Source organism: Brachyistius frenatus, unplaced genomic scaffold (assembly GCF_029030835.1).
Source record: "Brachyistius frenatus isolate BFR_SWC_R1_liver_20210118 unplaced genomic scaffold, ASM2903083v1 Contig_104, whole genome shotgun sequence".
Classification (NCBI taxonomy): domain Eukaryota; kingdom Metazoa; phylum Chordata; class Actinopteri; family Embiotocidae; genus Brachyistius; species Brachyistius frenatus.
This window is the reverse complement of record NW_027210703.1, coordinates 273,383-292,749: the sequence shown is the minus strand read 5'-3', so window position 1 is coordinate 292,749 and position 19,367 is coordinate 273,383. Positions and strand designations below refer to the sequence as shown.

The 19,367-nt window shown below is 41.0% G+C and overlaps 2 protein-coding genes and 2 long non-coding RNA genes across 7 annotated transcripts in view; 2 read left to right on the top strand and 2 right to left on the bottom strand.

Moving 5' to 3' along the window:
- Nucleotides 1–261: 261 nt before the first annotated feature.
- On the top strand, nt 262–4,427 carry dctn3 (dynactin 3 (p22)). Its single transcript, XM_069711983.1, has 7 exons — nt 262–425; nt 1,674–1,758; nt 2,301–2,387; nt 2,484–2,567; nt 2,867–2,925; nt 3,017–3,076; nt 3,521–4,427. The coding sequence occupies exons 1-7, from the start codon at nt 324–326 to the stop codon at nt 3,605–3,607; spliced, it is 564 nt and encodes a 187-aa protein (XP_069568084.1). The 5' UTR covers nt 262–323; the 3' UTR covers nt 3,608–4,427.
- Nucleotides 4,428–5,985: 1,558 nt separating this feature from the next.
- Nucleotides 5,986–19,029, top strand: nt5c3a (5'-nucleotidase, cytosolic IIIA). Of its 2 annotated transcripts, none has more exons than XM_069711972.1 (8): nt 5,986–6,250; nt 15,613–15,711; nt 16,187–16,256; nt 16,377–16,509; nt 17,004–17,093; nt 17,209–17,371; nt 17,461–17,661; nt 18,613–19,029. In XM_069711972.1, exons 1-8 carry the CDS (start codon nt 6,113–6,115, stop codon nt 18,712–18,714), a joined length of 996 nt encoding a protein of 331 aa, XP_069568073.1. In that variant the 5' UTR covers nt 5,986–6,112; the 3' UTR covers nt 18,715–19,029. The 2 variants fall into 2 exon arrangements, with proteins under 2 accessions (XP_069568073.1, XP_069568074.1); XM_069711973.1 differs by lacking the exon at nt 5,986–6,250 and adding an exon at nt 13,465–13,687.
- Nucleotides 6,432–10,475, bottom strand: LOC138628762 (uncharacterized). The gene is made up of 2 exons (XR_011311487.1): nt 10,104–10,475; nt 6,432–10,065 (listed from the first exon to the last, which is right to left on the bottom strand). It is a non-coding gene; the product is annotated as an uncharacterized lncRNA (long non-coding RNA).
- LOC138628761 (uncharacterized) overlaps nt 11,708–19,367 on the bottom strand; it is a 76,986-nt gene continuing 69,326 nt past the window's right edge. Inside the window, exons 1-3 of one of the 3 annotated variants that reach the window (XR_011311485.1) lie at nt 15,574–15,638; nt 15,306–15,453; nt 11,708–12,040 (exon numbers count right to left, since the gene is read on the bottom strand). This is a non-coding gene — a long non-coding RNA (uncharacterized lncRNA). Of the gene's footprint in view, nt 12,041–15,305; nt 15,639–19,367 lie in introns of those variants that run through there. The other 2 variants (XR_011311486.1, XR_011311484.1) reach the window with 2 other exon arrangements.

Here is a 19,367-nt window from a genome sequence, read left to right as displayed (position 1 = left end):
AAATGGCCTCGTTCGCCGCTAAACAGCGACCCCTGGTGGCAGCTTCCAGAACGGTAATAACTACAAAAACAACGTTTTTATTTATGGAGTTCAATTTTTTTTTATTTTTTTTATTTTTTAAATGAACTAAAACGTCACTTTAATTGTATATACGTCAGGTCTAATCTGTTCAAATTTGTTCTTTTCCCCCCCCGCAGAAAACAGAAATTGGACGGAGTCTTCCGCCGCGTCATCAAAAACGCGACGCCTTCCTTTTTAAAGTACGTCAAGTTGGCCGACGGGGTTTGTTTTGTGTTGCGGTCGCCATTTATACCCCCCCGAGAATGGATAAGAAATCGGAGACGGATAACCTGGAAATGCGTCTTCAGGCGCTTGAAAGCCGTCTGTACGGCGAGAGAAGAAATAAAAGTGGAAAACCTGTCAAGGTTCGCCCTTAATAATATATGTTTTGTGGAAGTGGAGGCTGGTAAATACGCCAGTTAGCTTTTAGCTTCGCTGAGCTAACGATGGCTCTGGTCACTGTCTTGAGTGAACGCCCTATTTTATATTTTATTCATACAGGCGTGTGGTATAATTTGTTTTTTTTGTTTTTTTTACAGAGACAATAACGAGTGCAGTATATTTTCCAGCTTATCCAGCAGCTGCTCGTGCAGATTTTTTTGTTTTTATTCTGTTAGCTGTTTACCTTGAACGAAGTCAATGACATCAATAAGCAGCTTTGAAGTTTTGTCTTTTTAAATCAGTTTTTTTTTTTTTTGTGTGTGAAATATAATCAACAGTGAAAAAAAAGTGTAGTATTTGTACAGGATGCACAAACTAGGGCTAGTTCGTAGCTCAATCCGTTGTTAATGTTTAATTAACTGTTCGTTCAAAGAAAAAGGAAAAATAATAAAATGCCAAGCAGGAAAACGTAATAATGAAGAGTTAAAACCGCAGATGAGGGTTTTTGAATCTCACTGAAATGAACTAAGTTCTCTGTTTTCCAGACTATTATGAGACACGTGTGGCTTTGCTTTAATAATAATGATATGAAGTAAAACATGTTTAATAGTAGATGGGCTTAAGACAACGTTGTGTCATTGTGAATCACTTCTGATCTCAGCATCATGTGATGTGAAAATACTTACAAAAGGGTAGCTTGTTTATTGGTAGATGTTGTGTCTTCAGGGGTGGAGAAAGTGACACAATTCCCTACTTATGTAGGCTTTTGAATGTAATAATAATCAACTTTATTTGCATAGCACCTTTCATACAAGAAATGCAGCTCAAAGTGCTTCACAGCGAGAGAATTACATGCAGCGTTTCACATAAAAACCGATATAAAGGAACATTTAAAAAAATATAGAAAAGGAATGAGAATTGCTGGGGACCTCCAATAAACCGGCAGCAGATGATCTCGGTGTTCTTGAAGGCTCATAGCTCACCGGAGAGTTAGAGATGTAACTCTGTCCGAGCCCGTTGAGATCTTCGTAAGTGAGGAACGTATTGTAAATGTTTTGAGAGAACAAAATATCGTCATTCCATCCATTCACTGGCTCACCGTTTGAACTTTTCTGTTTGTGTCCGATGTTAGGTATCGTTGCCACACTGTCACGCCATCTGTTTTTAGTGACTTTTTCGACACCCTTGTTTGTCACTAACGTGGAATCTAATCGACGTCTTTTGTCCTGCAGTGTGCAGATTCTTTAGGCAAGATTCAGGCAGGTCTGACCAACACGGCCAACAAGAGAGAACGAGTGAAGATCCTGCACAAGAAGAGTGAGTCGCACGTTGCCGTATCAGATCAGCCCTTATACTTTGGATTATACGCTTGTTGTGACATTATTATGTAACATGTATATCTTGTTCAAGTCGCTCCAAAAGGACACTTCTTTACTTTGAAGTAGTTAATTTACTAATCATATCGTGAAGGGTTATTGTTTATCTACAATATTGAACTTTTTCTTGCGGTTTTTCTTTTTTTGCATGTTGTCTTTATTCTCTTTATATATTCAGTGTAGAAATAGACGGGAAGTATAGTCAGATGAGCAGAAAGGGAAACAGGGTGTGATGTGCACAAAGGTGTCCCAGTCAGGTGGAGAACTGTCGACATTACAGCTGAGTGCTATGCACCTTAACCATAAGCCACATTAAACATTACAACCATTAAAATGTTGACCTGAGATGCCAAAGTGTTGCAAAGATCTCAAATTCAAGACACAGCAGCGCTTGCGGGACATTTTTTTTCTGTTGTTCGACTTTAGGCTGCGTTTCTTGATTATTATTATTTTTTTATGGTTTTCGTTGGTGTTGCGTTGCAGTTGAAGACCTGGTGAAGTACCTGGACCCCCAGTTCACCGACCACATCACGGTACCCGATGCCATGAAGCTGGAGTTCATCCTCGCTGGTGAGAACAAGGAGAGTCCCCAAAAATCAAATGACGTAACGTAGGAGACTGTAGAGACCAACTCCCATCTTGTTCTGTGTTGTTTTGTCTGCACAGAGGAGGACTTCTTGCTTTCTCAGGCCACATTGCTGGAGCAGGTCAACACCCTGCAGCCGCTGTTGGACAGCACCTACATCAGAGGTGAGTCTGTTATTTTAAGAAGGAGGGAGCTCATGTTTGTCTCATTACCTGTTTGGTAGCCAGTGTTTTTTTTTTTTTTTTTTTGTATCTTACATTGAGTGAACTTTAAGTAGTGGATTATTGTCTCTCTCGCAGCTCTGAGTGCTGTAGTTCCCTGTTTTTAATCTTTTATTCAGTGATTTTGTTTTTAGTGGTGTTGTATAACTAAAATGCTGCAGTACCCGTATGTTTACCCAATCATACATGACAGTTGTTTTGTGTGTGTGTGTGTGTGTGTGTGCGTGTGCGTGTGTTCACAGATGTACCCGAACACGCCACCAAGTTGCAGCGTCTGTCACAGATTCACATCAAAGAGCAGGTATCTTCTTCTCTCTGTCTTTCTCCATCTCTCTCTCTCTCTGTTGTTGGGTTTTATTTATTTATTTATTTATGTTGTTTTGTGTTTACAGGATCAAAGTGAGACCCAATCACAAGAAGTGAAGAAGGTTTTTGAGGAATACAACAAAATGGTACACTTTCTTTTTTTGGGTCACATAATACAATACAATAATACTTGTTATTATAGGAATACCTCATTTTTGGCCATTAAAAACTTCATCCTGTACTTGTCTCATCGCTTGTAATGAAAAATATTGAATAACGTAAACATATATGTATATATTAATAGTGAAAAATATTGAATAACATATATAGAAATAGAAAAGCAGCAGTTTGTTTTACTGATTCATTATTCAAGTGTGTGTGTGTGTGTATATATATATATATATACACCCACTTGAATAATGAATCAGCAAAACAAACCGCTGCTTTTCTATTTTTAAGGTAATTTTTCTGGTAAACTTGTAAACCACTAAAGTTCTGGATCTATGAGCCTTTTATCTACCTCTTAATAATAATATAAATAACTGCTGGGACAAAGCTCCACCCACTGACCCCTGACTTCTGATTGGCAGATGTTCCTGCTGTCCAAGCAGTTCACTCAGTGGGACGAGACCCTGAGGCAGATGGAGGAGGCCAAAGGAATCCGACCTGTGGAGTAGTTACTGTTCGCACACGCACGCACAGACGCACAGACTTGGAGATGATGATGGTGACGATGAAGAAAACTGCACATTGGTGGGAGCATGTGTGTTACACGTGTAGCTTGTTGTTCTTTAAGAAAAATCAAAATCAAAAGCATCACAACATTTCACTGTTTTTATTTTTAAACTGTCGATCAGTTTTATTACCATTTAACTGAATCTGGTTGTTTGACCTTGACACCCTGAATTGACCTCAGTGGTCTTCAAAAGTTGAATATGTAATAATGAACATGATCATTTCCATCGTATGTGGTACAGTATCTATTATACCAGTTAAAGACTGAAGTTCCCAAACACTATGAGTAAGTAATGCTGCCACTCATACAAACCCAGTCACCCGGTTCAACTTGGAATTCAAGGGACCGGTGGAAAGGACCTGGGTCTCATGTGACTCTCTGTCAGTAGTCTGGAAGGTTTCCCTCCCATCACCGGACAGCTCTGAGATGCTGCTGTCATTTATCGTCACACCACAGAGCTTTCTATGCTTCCATAATGACTTTACTCGTAATGCATTCCAGCGCTGTCGCCGTGCTGCAAGCCAGTCACAAGACTTGTTGTCCTGACGTTCCCTCACACACACACACACACACACTCGCACACACTCGCACATGCACACGCACGCACACGCACATCTTATTCAAAGCTCTAAATTCTCCCTCTTGACATGATTTGTAAATCCTTAAATTAGCTTCATTTTTCTTTCCAAGGTTTTAAAATGTTCCATGTCTAAATGCCGAGACGCAGCATGACATACAATAAATATGACTTTTTCTTTTGACTATTGTGATGTGTTTTCTGTTATGTATCTGTATTTTTTTCTTGAACTGCAGATCAATTCGAGGGTCAAGAGGTTACAGGTTCATTTTCTAAAAGCCACAAACGGTCTCTGTCACTCCCTAAATATTATTTTGGAAAATAACCCATAATGATTATGTCCATATTGAAATGGTGGTACATTTAAGTCGATAGTTGTGAGCTAAAAGATTGGAGTATTACATCTCCGCACCCCACTAAAGGAGTGGCCGGTGACGTCAGGGGGCCAACTGATTACACGAGACAAAGATTGTCTATTGAGAACATGATTCAATCAAGTAAGAACAGGGACACATTGTCATTAACTGTCTCTCTTGTCCTCCTAAAGTTTGGTCTTGTTTATTCGTGTCTGTGGAAAAGGGGAAAAAAAAACCAAAAAAAGACGATTCGATGATTTAACAATGTTAAAACTTAAAGCATGGGAATCTAATACTTTTCCTGCTACTTACATACATTGCATCCCCTGATTTTTTTTACTGATTTGCAATTTCATTCATTACTTTGTTAGGAACAAGTTAACGAAGTTACCGGTGAATCGAAACTCAGACACTACCAGAGAGTAGCGTCTCTTTGTGCCGTTAAACAACACAGACAACAACAAAACCTTTATAGAAGATGAATTTACACATAATACATGATATATGGTACATATTAGAATTCCATAGCATTAATTTATCAAATTTAACTGTATATCAGACTCATCATGTGATTTATTGCATTGAAAACTACCAAAGTAAAGGTACACAAGTATGTTTCCTTTAAAAACCGATCTGAATAGTTTAATATGCTCAATGAGGAAAGGATATTTTGATGAGATGCAACATCAAACCAAGTCTCCATACAAATAATTTTTTTTTTTAACGTAGTTTAAAGGGAGTGACAAGACCATCATCACTAGACCCACTAAACCCAGTGTTTGCATTGGTTATCTTTTGGTAATTTGGGTAATGAAGTTAGTTTTGTGGTCTTCTATTTTGAAATTATCGTGAAAAAGGGGGAAATAAAAGGGCTGAAAAAGCCTCAGAAGCATACAGGCGTGTAGGTAGGTAGGTAGGTAGGTAGGTAGGTATATACTTTATTAATCCCCGAGGGGAAATTTTTTCACCACAGCAGCATACATACAGGAGCAATAATAGAAACAATAGAATAAAAATAATAATAGAATAGAATAATATAATAGAAAAGCAATAAAATAAAAAATATAAAATATAAAATATAAAATGCACAGTACATACAGTATATATACAGTACATTAAATATCTCTATATATTATATACAACAAACCAATAAACACAGTCAACATATATATATATATATATATGTTGATGTGTATTGTATGGTCATGAACACAGAAACAGAGGGCTCTGGATTTATTTAACTAAAATTGAACGAGTGAAAGGAACACCTTCATAAAATGTGATGAGGGGGAGTTTAATCTGAAAATGTCTGCTTATAAAGATTTGGACTTTCGTCGCTGAGCGGCGTCCTTTGGAGGGCGGTAAGTATCGATACGGAGTGACGGGTCCTGTTCGGCATAGACGATCTTTGGCTGCGTGGTCGCACCAGTAGGAAGGCGGCTGTTGACGGGAGGAAGGACGGGACTTTCTGGGCGGCGGGCTGGTTGGTGTCGGTGAATTAGCGGGACCCGTCATGGACAGGACGGCCGTAGTGAAGGTCGGAGCGGCGGCCAGCGCCAGCGTGTGCGCTCTTTTCGGCGGCGTGGTTCTGGCCCAGTACATCGTCGCCAAGAAGAAACGAGCGGGCAAGAAAACCCGGATCATAGAGATGGTAAGTTAAACTGTTCACTTCTCGCTGCGTTAAGATGGCGCGAGGCAGGTAAGAAACAGGAAGTTGCGAAGTCAGGATTTCAAAATAATAGGCGCAAACGCTTCGACTTTCAGAGTGGCTGTTCCCCTTTGTATTTTAAAGTTTAAATGGGTTAGATATTAGAGGACATAATCATACGCTGTTTTTTTTTTTTTGTTGTTTTTTTTAATCGATAATATTAGCTTTTTTTTGGGCATTTACACTTTGGCTGTCGGAGGTTTTTCAAAAGTGCCAAATATTTAGGTGTTTTAAAATGTCGAATGTTTCGAACCGGTAAATTATTAAGTACGTTTTCATTACAGCAATGCACGCTTTGTGTCTTACGCCGTTGCAAAACACCCACGGGACGCCGAAACACGTTTCCACCGTTATTGCGAAAATGACGACCGGAAATGGTGCGCCGTGCTGCCGTCGTCTTCACACGAACGCGCTGACGCCGATGCTCTGCGCGTGCGCGGATGTTTCCCTTAAAACAGCAGCTGTTATTTAGAGGTCACCAGCCAGCTTTCTCTTCAACAAAAAGAGCAGCGGCTTTTCTGCGTGAGACCTGCAAGCTGCGACGGCTGGCTGACCGTGTCGCCACCGTCGTGGAAACGGCTTCGTGCTGTCGTGTTGTTGGAACAGGAACCATTGCAGGTTACGCAAAGCTGCAGTAGCACAACCTGCACTCGAGTCCCGCTTTCTAAAAACCAGTCTGACTGGAATCACGTCGGCCCCTTAAAGCACAAACATCCCACACGAACCATGGAGAAAATGTTCTATATCAAGGTTTGAGTGATTTAAAAAAAACAAAACAACAACAACATGTCTCTTCGTTGTTGACTGTAGGACACATGAGTCATTGGTATACAACAAATGTCCACACGCAGCAGATGATCATTTTTTTGTTGTTGTTGTTGTTTTTTTTTACTCAAGAAGCTTTAATAATAATCGTAATTCATTATAGAAATTGCCGGATGAATTTTGCTCAACCGGTTATTTTCTGGTCATTCTGACAACAACGAAGAGAATTAACTCATGAAATCATTTTTTTTGTGATCGACAAAAGTCAGGCTTGGAAAAATGAAAAAACAACAACAACAACACACCAGCCAAGTTACAAGGCAAGAACTCTTTGTCTTTTACTAATCCAGTCCTGTGGAGAGAGAATGAAACTGGATGTTGATTTTTGGGATGAAGCAGCCACTGCGGCAGCTGCACACAAACCGTTTCCTGTCGTGACCCCTCAGCACGGGAACTTGTGACCATCTGCTTTCCACGATGCTCGTCGCCGTGGAGGAAACACAGACATCCGCTCTGCGCTCCAGGAGTCCAAAAAAAACAACAACACACGGCTACAACTCCTTGTTGTTTTTTTTTGTCCTTGGGGCAGTTTTGCATCTCTCGCGTCGTGCTACAACCTTAAAAAAAAAACCTCTTATCTGTGCAATTTCAGAAATACTTTAGGCACGACGGAAGACCGGCATGTTCATTTCTTCGTCGACGAAAAAAAAAAAAAACAACACTTCGGCTTTTGTCACGCAGTGTTAATTTGTAACGAGAAGCCTCCTTCTTACCAGCGTGACCTTCACATTCCCCGGATACTCCCGCTTCTCCCTCGCCGTCCGTTCACTCGCTCGTAACGATAAGAAGATCTCAATCCTGCACGGAGGGAAAGTTGATTTAACAGAACAGCAAGAAAACGACACAATTGTTGGAGAAACCAAAAACATTCGCGCTATAAAACTGGTTGGATTTTTACCGCCGAGTATCCTCAGAAACCCAAACGTATAAATCAGATCGTCTATGATACGCTCAGCCAGCTTACTGTCAGGAAAACATTTCACCCTCCACGTGTTTTTTGTATTTCAATGCAAAGCAAACTGTTTCTGGTTTAAATAAAGCAGCAGCTTCGTCGCAGACTCTCACTGCCGCGTCGACTGTGTTTTAGAAGATTATTCAGTTGTCTGCTGTTGAAATTCAGCTGTAGAACTGAACAAACATTTCAACAATCCCATTAGTTAAATAGAAGTAATCACACTGGACCTCAGTCCGGTAAAATTATTATAAATCTCCAAACATATTCTATGACATTCATTTGGCCGGCACTTTAATCCTAAGTGGTTTACATTAGTCTCCGTACGCCTACGTACAGAAAGAACCTGGAGTTTAGTGTCTCTCTCAAGTGGACAATAATATACTGAATATATAAACGCTGTGATTTAAAGGTGAACTCCAGCACGTCTAAATGTCTATTTTAGGCTCGTTTGTCCCGTTCTGCTCGGCATGCATCTCCGTTGTATTTCATTAATTGTCTCTCAGCCCTGGAGATCAGCTTGCGACTAAAATCTCTGCGAAGCTGCTTCTTGTTTTTTGGACCAAGTTTTTTTTTTGGGGGGGGTTATTGGATGACAGTTTCTGCCATTTCAGCAGATTGAATAAGTAATTTGTGAGTGACCAGATTAATATGATTATTCTTGAGTTTTCAGATTCCTCGTGATAATGTTTCAGTCGATAGTTTGGTGCGATCCGGATCGGGTTCTTTCTCTTTAATTACAGGTGTGTTGTCTATAAACAGGATCAGATAACCAAAGGTCATGTTGACATGTTAATCTTACATTGGTTCAGAGTCCTATTAGTCACAGCGGCTCCGTATAGTCAGCCTGACTCACAATGTGGATCATCTGTATGTATTTTTCATACACGTGATCGTGCTGTGGCTGATTCATCGTGTTCCTTATTGATTCATTTATAATTTAGTCTCCAAATGGTTACAAATATCCAACTTCACATTCATCAACAGTTTCAAATGTAGTGCCAGCACTCGTTTTTTTTTTTTCCCCACGTATCTGCATAATTATTGCACACATTTCTTCAAACACTCATTTTTATTTCAGATGATACGTGATGCCTCCGTATATTATATGCCATTAGGTTCATACCTGCAGTCCTCTGTGTAAATGCTATGCTGACCACTAGGGGGCAGAACAGAGCAACTTTTCCTCCTTTCCACATCTACCAAACCTCACTTCTGTTACTTTTCGAGCTGCGCTTGAACACATTTCTGGTTATTTTAACAAGATATGATTTGTTTCTGCAGCGAGGAAAAAAAAAAAAAAAGACTAAAACAATATCAGCTTACTGGAGTTTTGTACTAGAATTGGCTGTAATGACGATACGGTGTGAACCCCTGATTTGTTTGTGGATTTTTTTAAATGTTTAATTTAAGAAATTGCCGTCTCATTGTTAGGAAGAATTCCAATGTTTTCTGTAATTTAAAATGTCACCATTTGTGTTCGGTAGTCACTGAACATCGCTGATGGTAAAACGCAAAAGTTCTCACAAAAATCTCTCACAACATGGTTCCCTAAATGCACGGGGAAAAAAAATGCATTCAATATTTGATTAAATGAATTGGCCCAGCAAATCAATATTTGGGGCATTTCTTAGTTCTTCGTTAGTGATCAACAAGAAAGGAGTCCTAAAAAATGTCTATAACGTGGGCAGGTTTATCTTCTGGCAGACATACGTTGTTATCATTAGCAAGAGATGGCAGTCACCATGACAACCATGGCAGCTGGGGTGTGGAAATAGAAAACCGAAGGAGGGCCGATGTGACGCATTAATCATACTCAGGCCTCTCCTACCATCACAACATGTTACAGTCTGTAGTATTTCTTTAACACCTGTTAGATGGATAAATAAAATAAAAAAGTTTAAAACTAAATTATTTCTGTTTTGTGCAGCATGATTAATGTCACAGGAAGTGCTTACATATTATTCTTTATCAGGTAGTGCTTACAAAAAAAGTCGAGTCTTTTTTACCCACCTCGACTTGGAATATTTTTTTTTAAATTTTTTTTTTTTAATTCCCACAATTTTACCGCAAACAATCTCGCTTAAAACGCTGCAAATGAAATCGCGAATTTGTGAGAAAATCCGCCACGAAATTCATCGCAATAATCACCAAAACAAACAAAAATCTGCATCCTACCCGATTCAGCTGCTGTTGTTCAGTAATCGGTCTGCAGGCGGTTGGAACAGAAACGCCTTCGACGACATTAGAAAGTCATTACGAGACAGCGGCTGCCCAGTCCCTTCAAACGATGATAGTGTTGACGTTAAAAAAAAACAAAAAAACACAATAAGGCTCAAATTCCTATTTCTATCCTCTCGAGGTGTAAAAAGAGGTAAAATTACACTCGCCAGGTGCAAAAAAAAAAAAAAAAAAAAAATACCAGCAGTAACAAAAGGCAGCTGTGAGGTCGAGCTCGGTGAATTCGCCCCTTCAGGGTCAAGCTGTCAACGCCGAGTTCCTGCCGCGACGCTCCGAAGGCGTCCGAGGGAGAAAACGTTCCCTGCAAATGACCTGAACTTTGGGCACTTTGTTTTTTTTTTCGGGTGAAAACGCTCAGGTCCTTGATGACCTCTGACCTCAGCAGATGACCTCTGACCTCAGCAGGCCAAGGCTGGGTCACAGCAGGCCGAACCTCTCGGTAACCTCCGTACGTGAGGCGGGATTTCAGAGGAGGGCCAAACGGGCTCTTTGACGGCCGGTAGAAAAGTCAGCAAGTCTTATACGAAGACTTTCCGTGTTCTGCAGTGACTTTTGTAACGGAAATCAAACAAGAACTGAAGCTTCTGGAGAGCTGTTAGTTCGTTTTTGTTTTTTTGTGATGAAGATCTTGAAAGTTTACATCGTTGTCAACATAGACGGATAAAACTGCTGTTTCCACACGTAAGACGTTGTCGTCATACTGCACAGTCGGCGTTGCAAACTTTCCAGAGCTAATCTGAGGAGAGAGAGCAGAAAAACGAGCGGTGTAAATTGTTAGTTAGATTGTGGCCCGAAAATAATCTATGAAGTCCTACATGGCAAGAAGGGCTGCAGATAATCACTTTCATTCTCCAGTAATCGTTTTGACGAAAAAAATGTCGACTAATTTTTCCCCGAAAGCCAAAGGTGCAGCCTGTGAAGTCTTATTTTGTCCCAATAAACAGCCCACAACCGAAAGATATTCAATTTATGATCAATGTTCACATTTAGGAAGCCGCAATCGAGAGAATTTTAGTGGTTTTGTTTGCTTTAAAAAAAAAAAAAAAAAGACTCAAAACGATGAATTGATCATCAAAATAGTTGGTGGTTAATTTTCTGTCTATTAACTGACTGATTAATCGACTCATTTTTGAATCTCTGTTCACAAGCTGCTGGTAGTTGGGACGTCAAGGCTGAAATTTAAAACCCCAGATTTTTATTATAAACCTGATTTCATGTTAAAAATGCAACGGATGCCCCCCCCCCCTCAAAAATTTTGTTTAAATTTTTTTTTACATTTCACGGTAGAGTTAATTACATGAGTATTTATTTGTGCTGTATTACATTTTTCTCAAACAGGGTTTTGTCTTTTGGCTTTGTTAAATCAGGCATTTCACCCGAGATGCAAAAGAAAACAGGATTTTATTGGAACAGGAGGAGGAATATTTTGGGTGAATGCCGCACAACTAAACAAAACGATCACGGCTCCTTTTTTTCTTGTAAATCTGGAATTTGCTGTCGCTTGCGTCTCTGCGGGCCCGACCTCTTCTTCTTCTTCTTATTGTGGTGAAGTGTAATCGGAGCGGCGTCGACCTAAAAACCTCGGGGAGTCGTAGTGCGCGAAGCGGCCGATGTCAGCAGAAAAAAAAAAAAAGAGGACGAGGTCGTCTCGTGTTTCGGTCTCCTCCGTCTTACAGCAACAGCTCCGACGGCACAGACCGGCATGGAGCCGAAGCCTTGCTCAGCAAAAAAAAAAAAAAAAAAAAAAAACAGGGTCAGGGACGAAATGTCAGTGTTGTGCAAAATTCTTTTTATGCAACAGATTGTTTATATGTTCTCTCGATCACTGATATCAATAATCCTTCAGCCTCGACCCGCTTCACGAAACCTGTGAACGGACTTTAAGAATTAGACAGGAAAAGCTCAACGTGCTTCTCATTTCCCCGGTTTGTGTCCCTGGTTTTGACAGTAATCTGAAGTTTACTGGTGACCAGTCGTGTGAATTATAATCTTAATCACGTGTGATAATGTGACAGATTTAATAATGGTGCGTTCGTTTGCAAGGTTTTCCTCGCGTTTGATACCACTTCTAAGATTTTTGTTCTAATTTAAACAAATCTGAAATAGTCTTGATGATTTTCTCTGAAGGCCAGTCAGTCAATCAATCAATCAATCAATCAATCAATGAAAAAATGTTAACCTGGTAACTTTGCTGATTCCTCAGAACAAGTTAATTCTCTTTTTAAAGTGTTCTGTAGGTAACGACAGTATTGATAAATGTATAGTTTAAAAAAAAAAAACACTAGACTTAGACTTTATTAATCCCACAGTGGGGAAATGTAGTTGCCACAGCATTTTAAAATAATTATTTTTGAAAAAAAAAAAAAAATAAGAGCAATGTAAACACACACACAAACTATATACGCAAAAACAAACAAAATAAATAAATACAGCTACTGTTATTAAACCCTAGCAACACCCAACAGCTCCATTTAAAGAGAGTTAAAAAGTCAGTGAATGGACTTCAGTTCCACAGAAATATCGACCTGAAGTTTGGTGTCGTTGGTCAGAAGCCGCCGGAGGTTCCTTTTCAATAGTAGAGTGACAACAAAATGAATTTGTTTACTCGTTTTTCCTCGTTTAAATATATATATATAAAAAAAAAAGTGAAACCAAGTCTAACCAGATCAAATCAAATGCCGCATCTGTGTGACCCAGATATTAAAGCGGCAGCGCAAAGACCAGCATAACACACACACACACACACACACACACACACACACACACACACACACACACACACACACACACACACACACACACACACACACACACACACACAGATAGGCATGCGTGTCAGCTGACGTGTGTCATGTTGTTGGCCCAAACAGCCCGATGCGCATGCTGAACCTTGACCCCCGGTGACCTTTCACGCAAGCTATTTATGGTGTGTGTGTCAGTGTCAAACAATGTGCGTGCTCAGCAGTAGTACACCTGAAACGAGTCCACCACATCTAATTGATTTATTTAAAGGCTCCTTTTTCAAAGGGGTCAAAGGTCACATTACTGGAACAAGGGTAGGTTACAAACACTTTTTTTTTTTCCTCCACTGGCCCCATTCGAACATCTATTTATAGTGGACCGTGTGTGTGTGTGTGTGTGTGTGTGTGTGTGTGTGTGTGTGTGTGTGTGTGTGTGTGTGTGTGTGTGTGTGTGTGTGTGTGTGAGAGACGGCCTCTCTGTGATGGGGGAGGGGTCATGTTGTCTAATCTATTTTTAGGCGACGCCCCCTTCCTCCCGACTGTTGCTGTAGATATAAAAGCCGTCCGCGGCCACACAATCTTTTCTTCACTCTTGTTTTAGCTGAGACAACAGACCCGAAGGTAAGTGTGTGTGTGTGTGTGTGTGTGTGTGTGTGTGTGTGTGTGTGTGTGTGTGTGTGTGTGTGTGTGTGTGTGTGTGTGTGTATGCGATTGTAATACTGCAATCTGCCAAAGTCCATTAAATCTTGTGAAATACATATTTAATATATTGGTCAGAGGAGCGAGATGGAGCACTTTATTCTGTACCACATTCAGCTTCTCGAAACTACAGGTAGATATTTGTAAGTTAGAAATGCCTGTAAATGCACAGCGTGTTTAAATAGCTCCATTCAAAACCTTTTTTTCCTTTTAAAAACAAAAGGCAGGTTTTTTTTTTTTTCAGTCCCAAAAAAAAAAAAAAGACTTTTACAGCATTTTTTTTTTTTTTTTTTGGACACAAAAACAATGTTTTACTCAACAGGTGTGAAATTTAAGAAGTTGCGTGAGTAGATTGAGTGCGTGAGGCTTATTAAAGAGCAGATAATAAAGAAGCTGAGGTTTATTTTTAGTTTGTGTTGTGTCTGTGGGATCACAGTCATTTATGAGGTGCTGAGAAGTCGAATGCTGATTATATAAGTGGAAGTCGTGTGTGTGGGTGTGGGGGTGGGGGGTGGGGGGGGTTAGTTATTCAGTTGATTGCGTTTCACAAATAACTTTCACTCGTCCAAAAAAAAAAAAGTGTCCAAATCACATCACAAATACCTACAAAATAATATTCCTCCAGCTTTAATGAACCTTCACCATCATTGGCCCATGAACTCATTCTATGCCTTTTAATGTTTTGTCCTCAAAACATTTTGTTTTTGTTTTTTTAACTGCTGCAACACTGTCTTTTCTGCTCAAAATAATTAAAAAAATAAAAAATAAATACTAACTTCCTCTCAGTTGGTGAATTGGCCTTCTCACGACATACTCATTGCAACTCAGGGGTTTTGGTACAAAGTCACGTCACGACCCGGCTTAACATACTTCCTCCCGACTAAGTAGTCTGATATAATGGTGTAACTCGAGCGATAATATTACATAACAGGCTAATTTAGCATCTTAGCACAAACAATTCGCTCATTGACCCTCCTGTTCCTGTTGGAGAAAAAACATTTGGCCTCGGGAGGTAAAACAACCTAAATCTTAAAATTTATACTTTTTACGATGCGGATTTCTGACTGAATAACTCGATTACAATCAATTGATGTCCTTTTCAACCCACATACCTACTGAGGTTTTCCTAGTTTATTGTAGATCTGAAAGGACAAAATTAACAAACACTTCTGTTGGATGCAAACTCTTTTTTTTTTTTTATTTTTTTTTATATCCCTGTGCTGCTGTGTTGCATAAAAGTCGTGGAGGAATGTGAGACTTTGAAAACAGTCTCGTCCACTTTTACGGCCGGGCGGCGCCGATGTCGAAGAGATGAAGTTACAAGGAGTTCGTCTCCTCTCTGCAGGGTGTCTCGTGTGTCCGTCCATCTTGTTACGCAACACTGACAGATTCCAAACGTCGACTGTTTCGTGACCCTGACCCCCCCCCCCCCCCCCCCTCTGTGTGTGTGTGTGTGTGTGTGTCGGTAATCTTAGTTCCCACCGAGTGCGTGGGTGAATTCAAGCCAGGACGTGAAGTCTTAATGTCCCTCGATACTTACTGTAACACATCCACGGGGGCAAATTTGATCTCCGTCCAAATTCAGAGCGAGCTCAACTCCTCTTCGTCGTCGTCGTCCTCCTCCTCCTCCTCCTCGTACCAGAGAACTCTGACCGGAGATAAACCCCTCAGGCAGGAATCTCTTCAAGCTGAATCGGCCATACAGAATACAGAATTATCCTTACCTTGATTTACAGCTCTCCTGTTTGACAATTGTCCATCTGAAGGAAGTTTAAACGCTAGTCCACAACAACAACAACAACAACAACAACCTCCCTCTCTCTCTCTCTTTCTCTGTGTCCCTGCAGATGCCTCAGTTTGAGAAAACGACGGTCCACATGAGGGACCCGGAGAGGGTGGAGCAGATCATCTGTGGCCTCATCAAAGGAGGAGCTCCCAAACTACAGGTATTACACAACAACACACCAAAGCAGTGTTTTGGTGGAAAACAGCGCCGCCTGCTGGTCTTGAAGTGCACGAGGCTGCAGTAATTAGGAAAAAAAAAACATCTCAGGAGCTGATCCACTTAAACCAGCTGATTAGAAGGATTTCCCCTCAGTTGCCTCTAGCTTCCCCGTGATGTATTTAAATTTTATTTATTTTTTTTTAAATTGTTTTTATTTATTAAACAAAAAAATTCACATAACGGCAACAAATGCAAACAAAACCATAACATCACGCACAAACACGATATGTACACCTGCATACTACAAAAGTAACGTAATAGATCGAATGAAATGCCCAAAAAAGTATTCATTTAGTTACATAGGGATGTCATAAATAATAATAATAATAATAATCGTGTCCTTTGTTTATTTTATCGTCTGTTTCACCATCTTTTCCTTCTGTGCTTAAACAAAGTATTTCCTCGGACCGTTTCAGATCATCACAGACTTCGACATGACGTTGAGCAAATTCGCCGTCAACGGCAAACGCTGTCCGACGTGTCACAGTGAGTAGCAGCGAGACGGCGCCGGGCGCTTCTTTGCGTCACGCGAGTGTTTGAGCAGTTTTTAATCGTAGATCTCACGTTGTTGTTGTTGTTGTTGTTGTTTTCGTCGTCGCCACACAGATATCATCGATAACTGCAAACTGGTAACGGACGAGTGTCGGCAGAAGCTGCTGCAGCTGAAGAATAAGTATTACCCCATCGAGATCGACCCTAACCTCACCATGGAGGAGAAATACCCGTTCATGGTGGAGTGGTAAGTCTCACACACACACACACACACACACACACACACACACACACACACACACACACACACACACACACACACACACACACACACACGCGCGACCGCTTTCTTTCTTGTGTCGCTGGAGATGTGAGACTTTACCTTTTTTGTAAAGATGTTTGTCAAGTAAAATTTATTTACATTTAAAAGACAACAGAGACAACATATGACAACAGTCAAATAGACTCGATCAATAAAAAAAATAAAATAAATAAATAAAGATAAATATATACGTGAAGGACTTTCTCGAGATCTTTCGAGGAGAGAAACGGGTTTGACCTCGGCTAAAGCTTTAACGACGGATTTAATCTGCAGATCTGATTTAAAAAAAAAAAAAAAAAAAAAAAAAAGTCGAAAGAAAATCGCAGGCTTACAGGTGTGTGTGTGTGTGTGTGTGTGTGTGTGTGTGTGTGTGTGTGTGTGTGTGTGTGTGTGTGTGTGTGTGTGTGTGTGTGTTGCAGGTATTTCAAGTCCCACACGCTCCTCGTGGAGCAGCGGCTAGAGAAGGACAAGCTGCCGGAGGCGGTGCGAGAGTCCAACGCCGCGCTCAGGTATGTGTACCTGGGGGAGGGGGGGGGGTGAAGGTGTGTGTGTGTGTGTGAATACGCGTGAATCCCGAGACCGATCGATCGCGACCGAGCCTTCAACGCCGTCGTTGTGTTTCAGAGAAGGCTTCGAGCAGTTCTTCGACCGCCTGCAGCAGCACAACGTGCCCGTCTTCATTTTCTCCGCCGGCCTGGGCGACGTCCTCGAGGAGATCATCCGGCAGGCGGGCGTCTACCACCCCAACGTCAAGGTGGTCTCCAACTTCATGGACTTCGACGACAACGTGAGTTCCCGAAAACCTTTTTTTTTTTTTTTAGAAACCTCACGACTTCAGACGAACGGAAATAACACGATCTGACTTTTGCGTCGCAGGGCGTCCTGAGGGGGTTCAAAGGCGAGCTCATCCACGTGTACAACAAACACGACAGCGCCCTGCGGAACACGGAGTACTTCAAGCAGCTGAAGGAGTACTGCAACATCATCCTGATGGGCGACTCGCTGGGGGACCTCAGCATGGCCGACGGCGTACCCAACGTGGAGAACATGCTCAAGATCGGCTTCCTCAACGACAAGGTACGACCGGATCCCCAAACATACAAAACGGGCCTTGAGTAGTTGAATTCGGGAGTTTCGAGTCATCCGAAAAAATAAACTGAAGATGGGGGAGGGGGGGGGAGAGAGAGAGAGAGAGAGAGAGAGAGAGGGGGGGGTGATAATTGAGCTGCGCTGAGAATAAAGGAAACAACTGAACGTATCTGAGGCTGTTGAGAGAACTGAAGCCTTCTGTTCAGGCTGGCTGCTGATGAGCAGCTTTTTTTGTGTGACTTTAAAGGTCCATTATTTTAGTCTTTCCTGTTGTTTTGTTTGCATGTTAAATATTGTGTATATAGTTTGTGTGTGTATTCATTCATTGCTCTTATTTTTTTTCTACAAAATTATTTGTATCTATCTTATTTTATTATATGCGTATTTGTACATTTTTAAGTCTTAATTTTAATTTGTCTAAGTGTACGCCCAAGAAGATATATTTATATTTTTTAATTTTACGTACTTAAAAACTATCTCAACATAGTTTTACATCTAATCTCTTAAGGTTTTTTTTTTTCTGTTAAGAACGGGCTGTTTTGTGTCTTTCTCTTAAAGATGCGTTGATATTTATCATCCTCTCTACTGATTGGCTGACTCTTTTCTGAGTGACACACCCCCGGGGCCAACCACAGGCTTTCTTTGGTCTTGTAGCTTTGGTAGCTCCACTGCTCTGTGTTTTTATTCCACATTAAAGGCTGGTCAGTAAAAAATAAAACATAGAAATCGAAATTTATAGAATCTGGGACCTTTTTTTTAAGAATTCTGGCACAAGGCGAAATTGTGTCTCACTGCGAAACATACAGTTCCCAAGTAATCACCATTTCAAAAGTGAAAACATTGTTGGTGCACGACTTGTGTTTTTTTTCCCTTGTCGCCAGCTGCAGTGAGATTCACGACATCTTCTAACTGTCCTCTTAACGTTTTGTCCCTCCGCAGGTGGAAGAGCGACTGGACAAATATCTGGACTCTTATGACATCGTCCTGGTGAAGGACGAGACTCTGGAAGTGCCCAACGCCATCCTGCAGAAGGTTCTATAACTCCACCCCACTCCCCACCCGGTCCACTTCTTTTTCTACCTGCGCAGCCTTGCCCCCCCCCCCCCCCCCACCACCACCACCACCACTCACACTCCCTCCCTCTGGATCTGATTCTGTGGTCTGAGTTCTCCTCGCCTCACCCTGGTCCTCTTAACAGGCCTTTTTAAAAAAAAAAAAAAAAAACACACACCAAAAAAAACAAAGACATTTTACATCTCCTGAATGAACTGTTTTAAAAAGTCCACACGGCAGCAACAGCCTGTCTCCGGTGTGTTTCTGTTCTGTCTGGTTGAACAAGCCGTGTGCCCGTCCCCCCCCCCCTCCCCCCCTCCCTCCCCCCACACACACACACTAAAGCATTTTATGATAGAAGTATAACCAAAAGTGAGATTAAAAAAAAATACTCCCAACTCTCACTCCCTCTTTAGAATTTGCACCTTCTTGTTAGGATCTTTATTCCTCGGATTGTTTTTTTTGTTTTTTGATATGATAATATTTGTACACCAGAAAAACAGGTGCCCACGGACACTTTTTTTTTTTTTGTTTTTTTTGGTGCTATCCCAGCATGCCTCTCACCTCACGTTATTCTTAATTATGTGACCGGGACTGTTTAGGCGTCCACCTGATCAGTCTTTCAAAGTGAGCTGTCGGGA

Bases quoted from the DNA above. Each gene is read 5' to 3' on its own strand.
- dctn3 (XM_069711983.1), top strand. From the start codon at position 324: ATGGATAAGAAATCGGAGACGGATAACCTGGAAATGCGTCTTCAGGCG. The intron at 1,759-2,300 runs GTGAGTCGCACG...GTTGCGTTGCAG, and splicing joins GAAGATCCTGCACAAGAAGA to TTGAAGACCTGGTGAAGTAC. The intron at 2,568-2,866 runs GTGAGTCTGTTA...GTGTGTTCACAG, and splicing joins GGACAGCACCTACATCAGAG to ATGTACCCGAACACGCCACC.
- nt5c3a (XM_069711972.1), top strand. From the start codon at position 6,113: ATGGACAGGACGGCCGTAGTGAAGGTCGGAGCGGCGGCCAGCGCCAGC. The intron at 16,257-16,376 runs GTGAGTAGCAGC...GTCGCCACACAG, and splicing joins ACGCTGTCCGACGTGTCACA to ATATCATCGATAACTGCAAA. The intron at 17,372-17,460 runs GTGAGTTCCCGA...TTTGCGTCGCAG, and splicing joins TCATGGACTTCGACGACAAC to GGCGTCCTGAGGGGGTTCAA.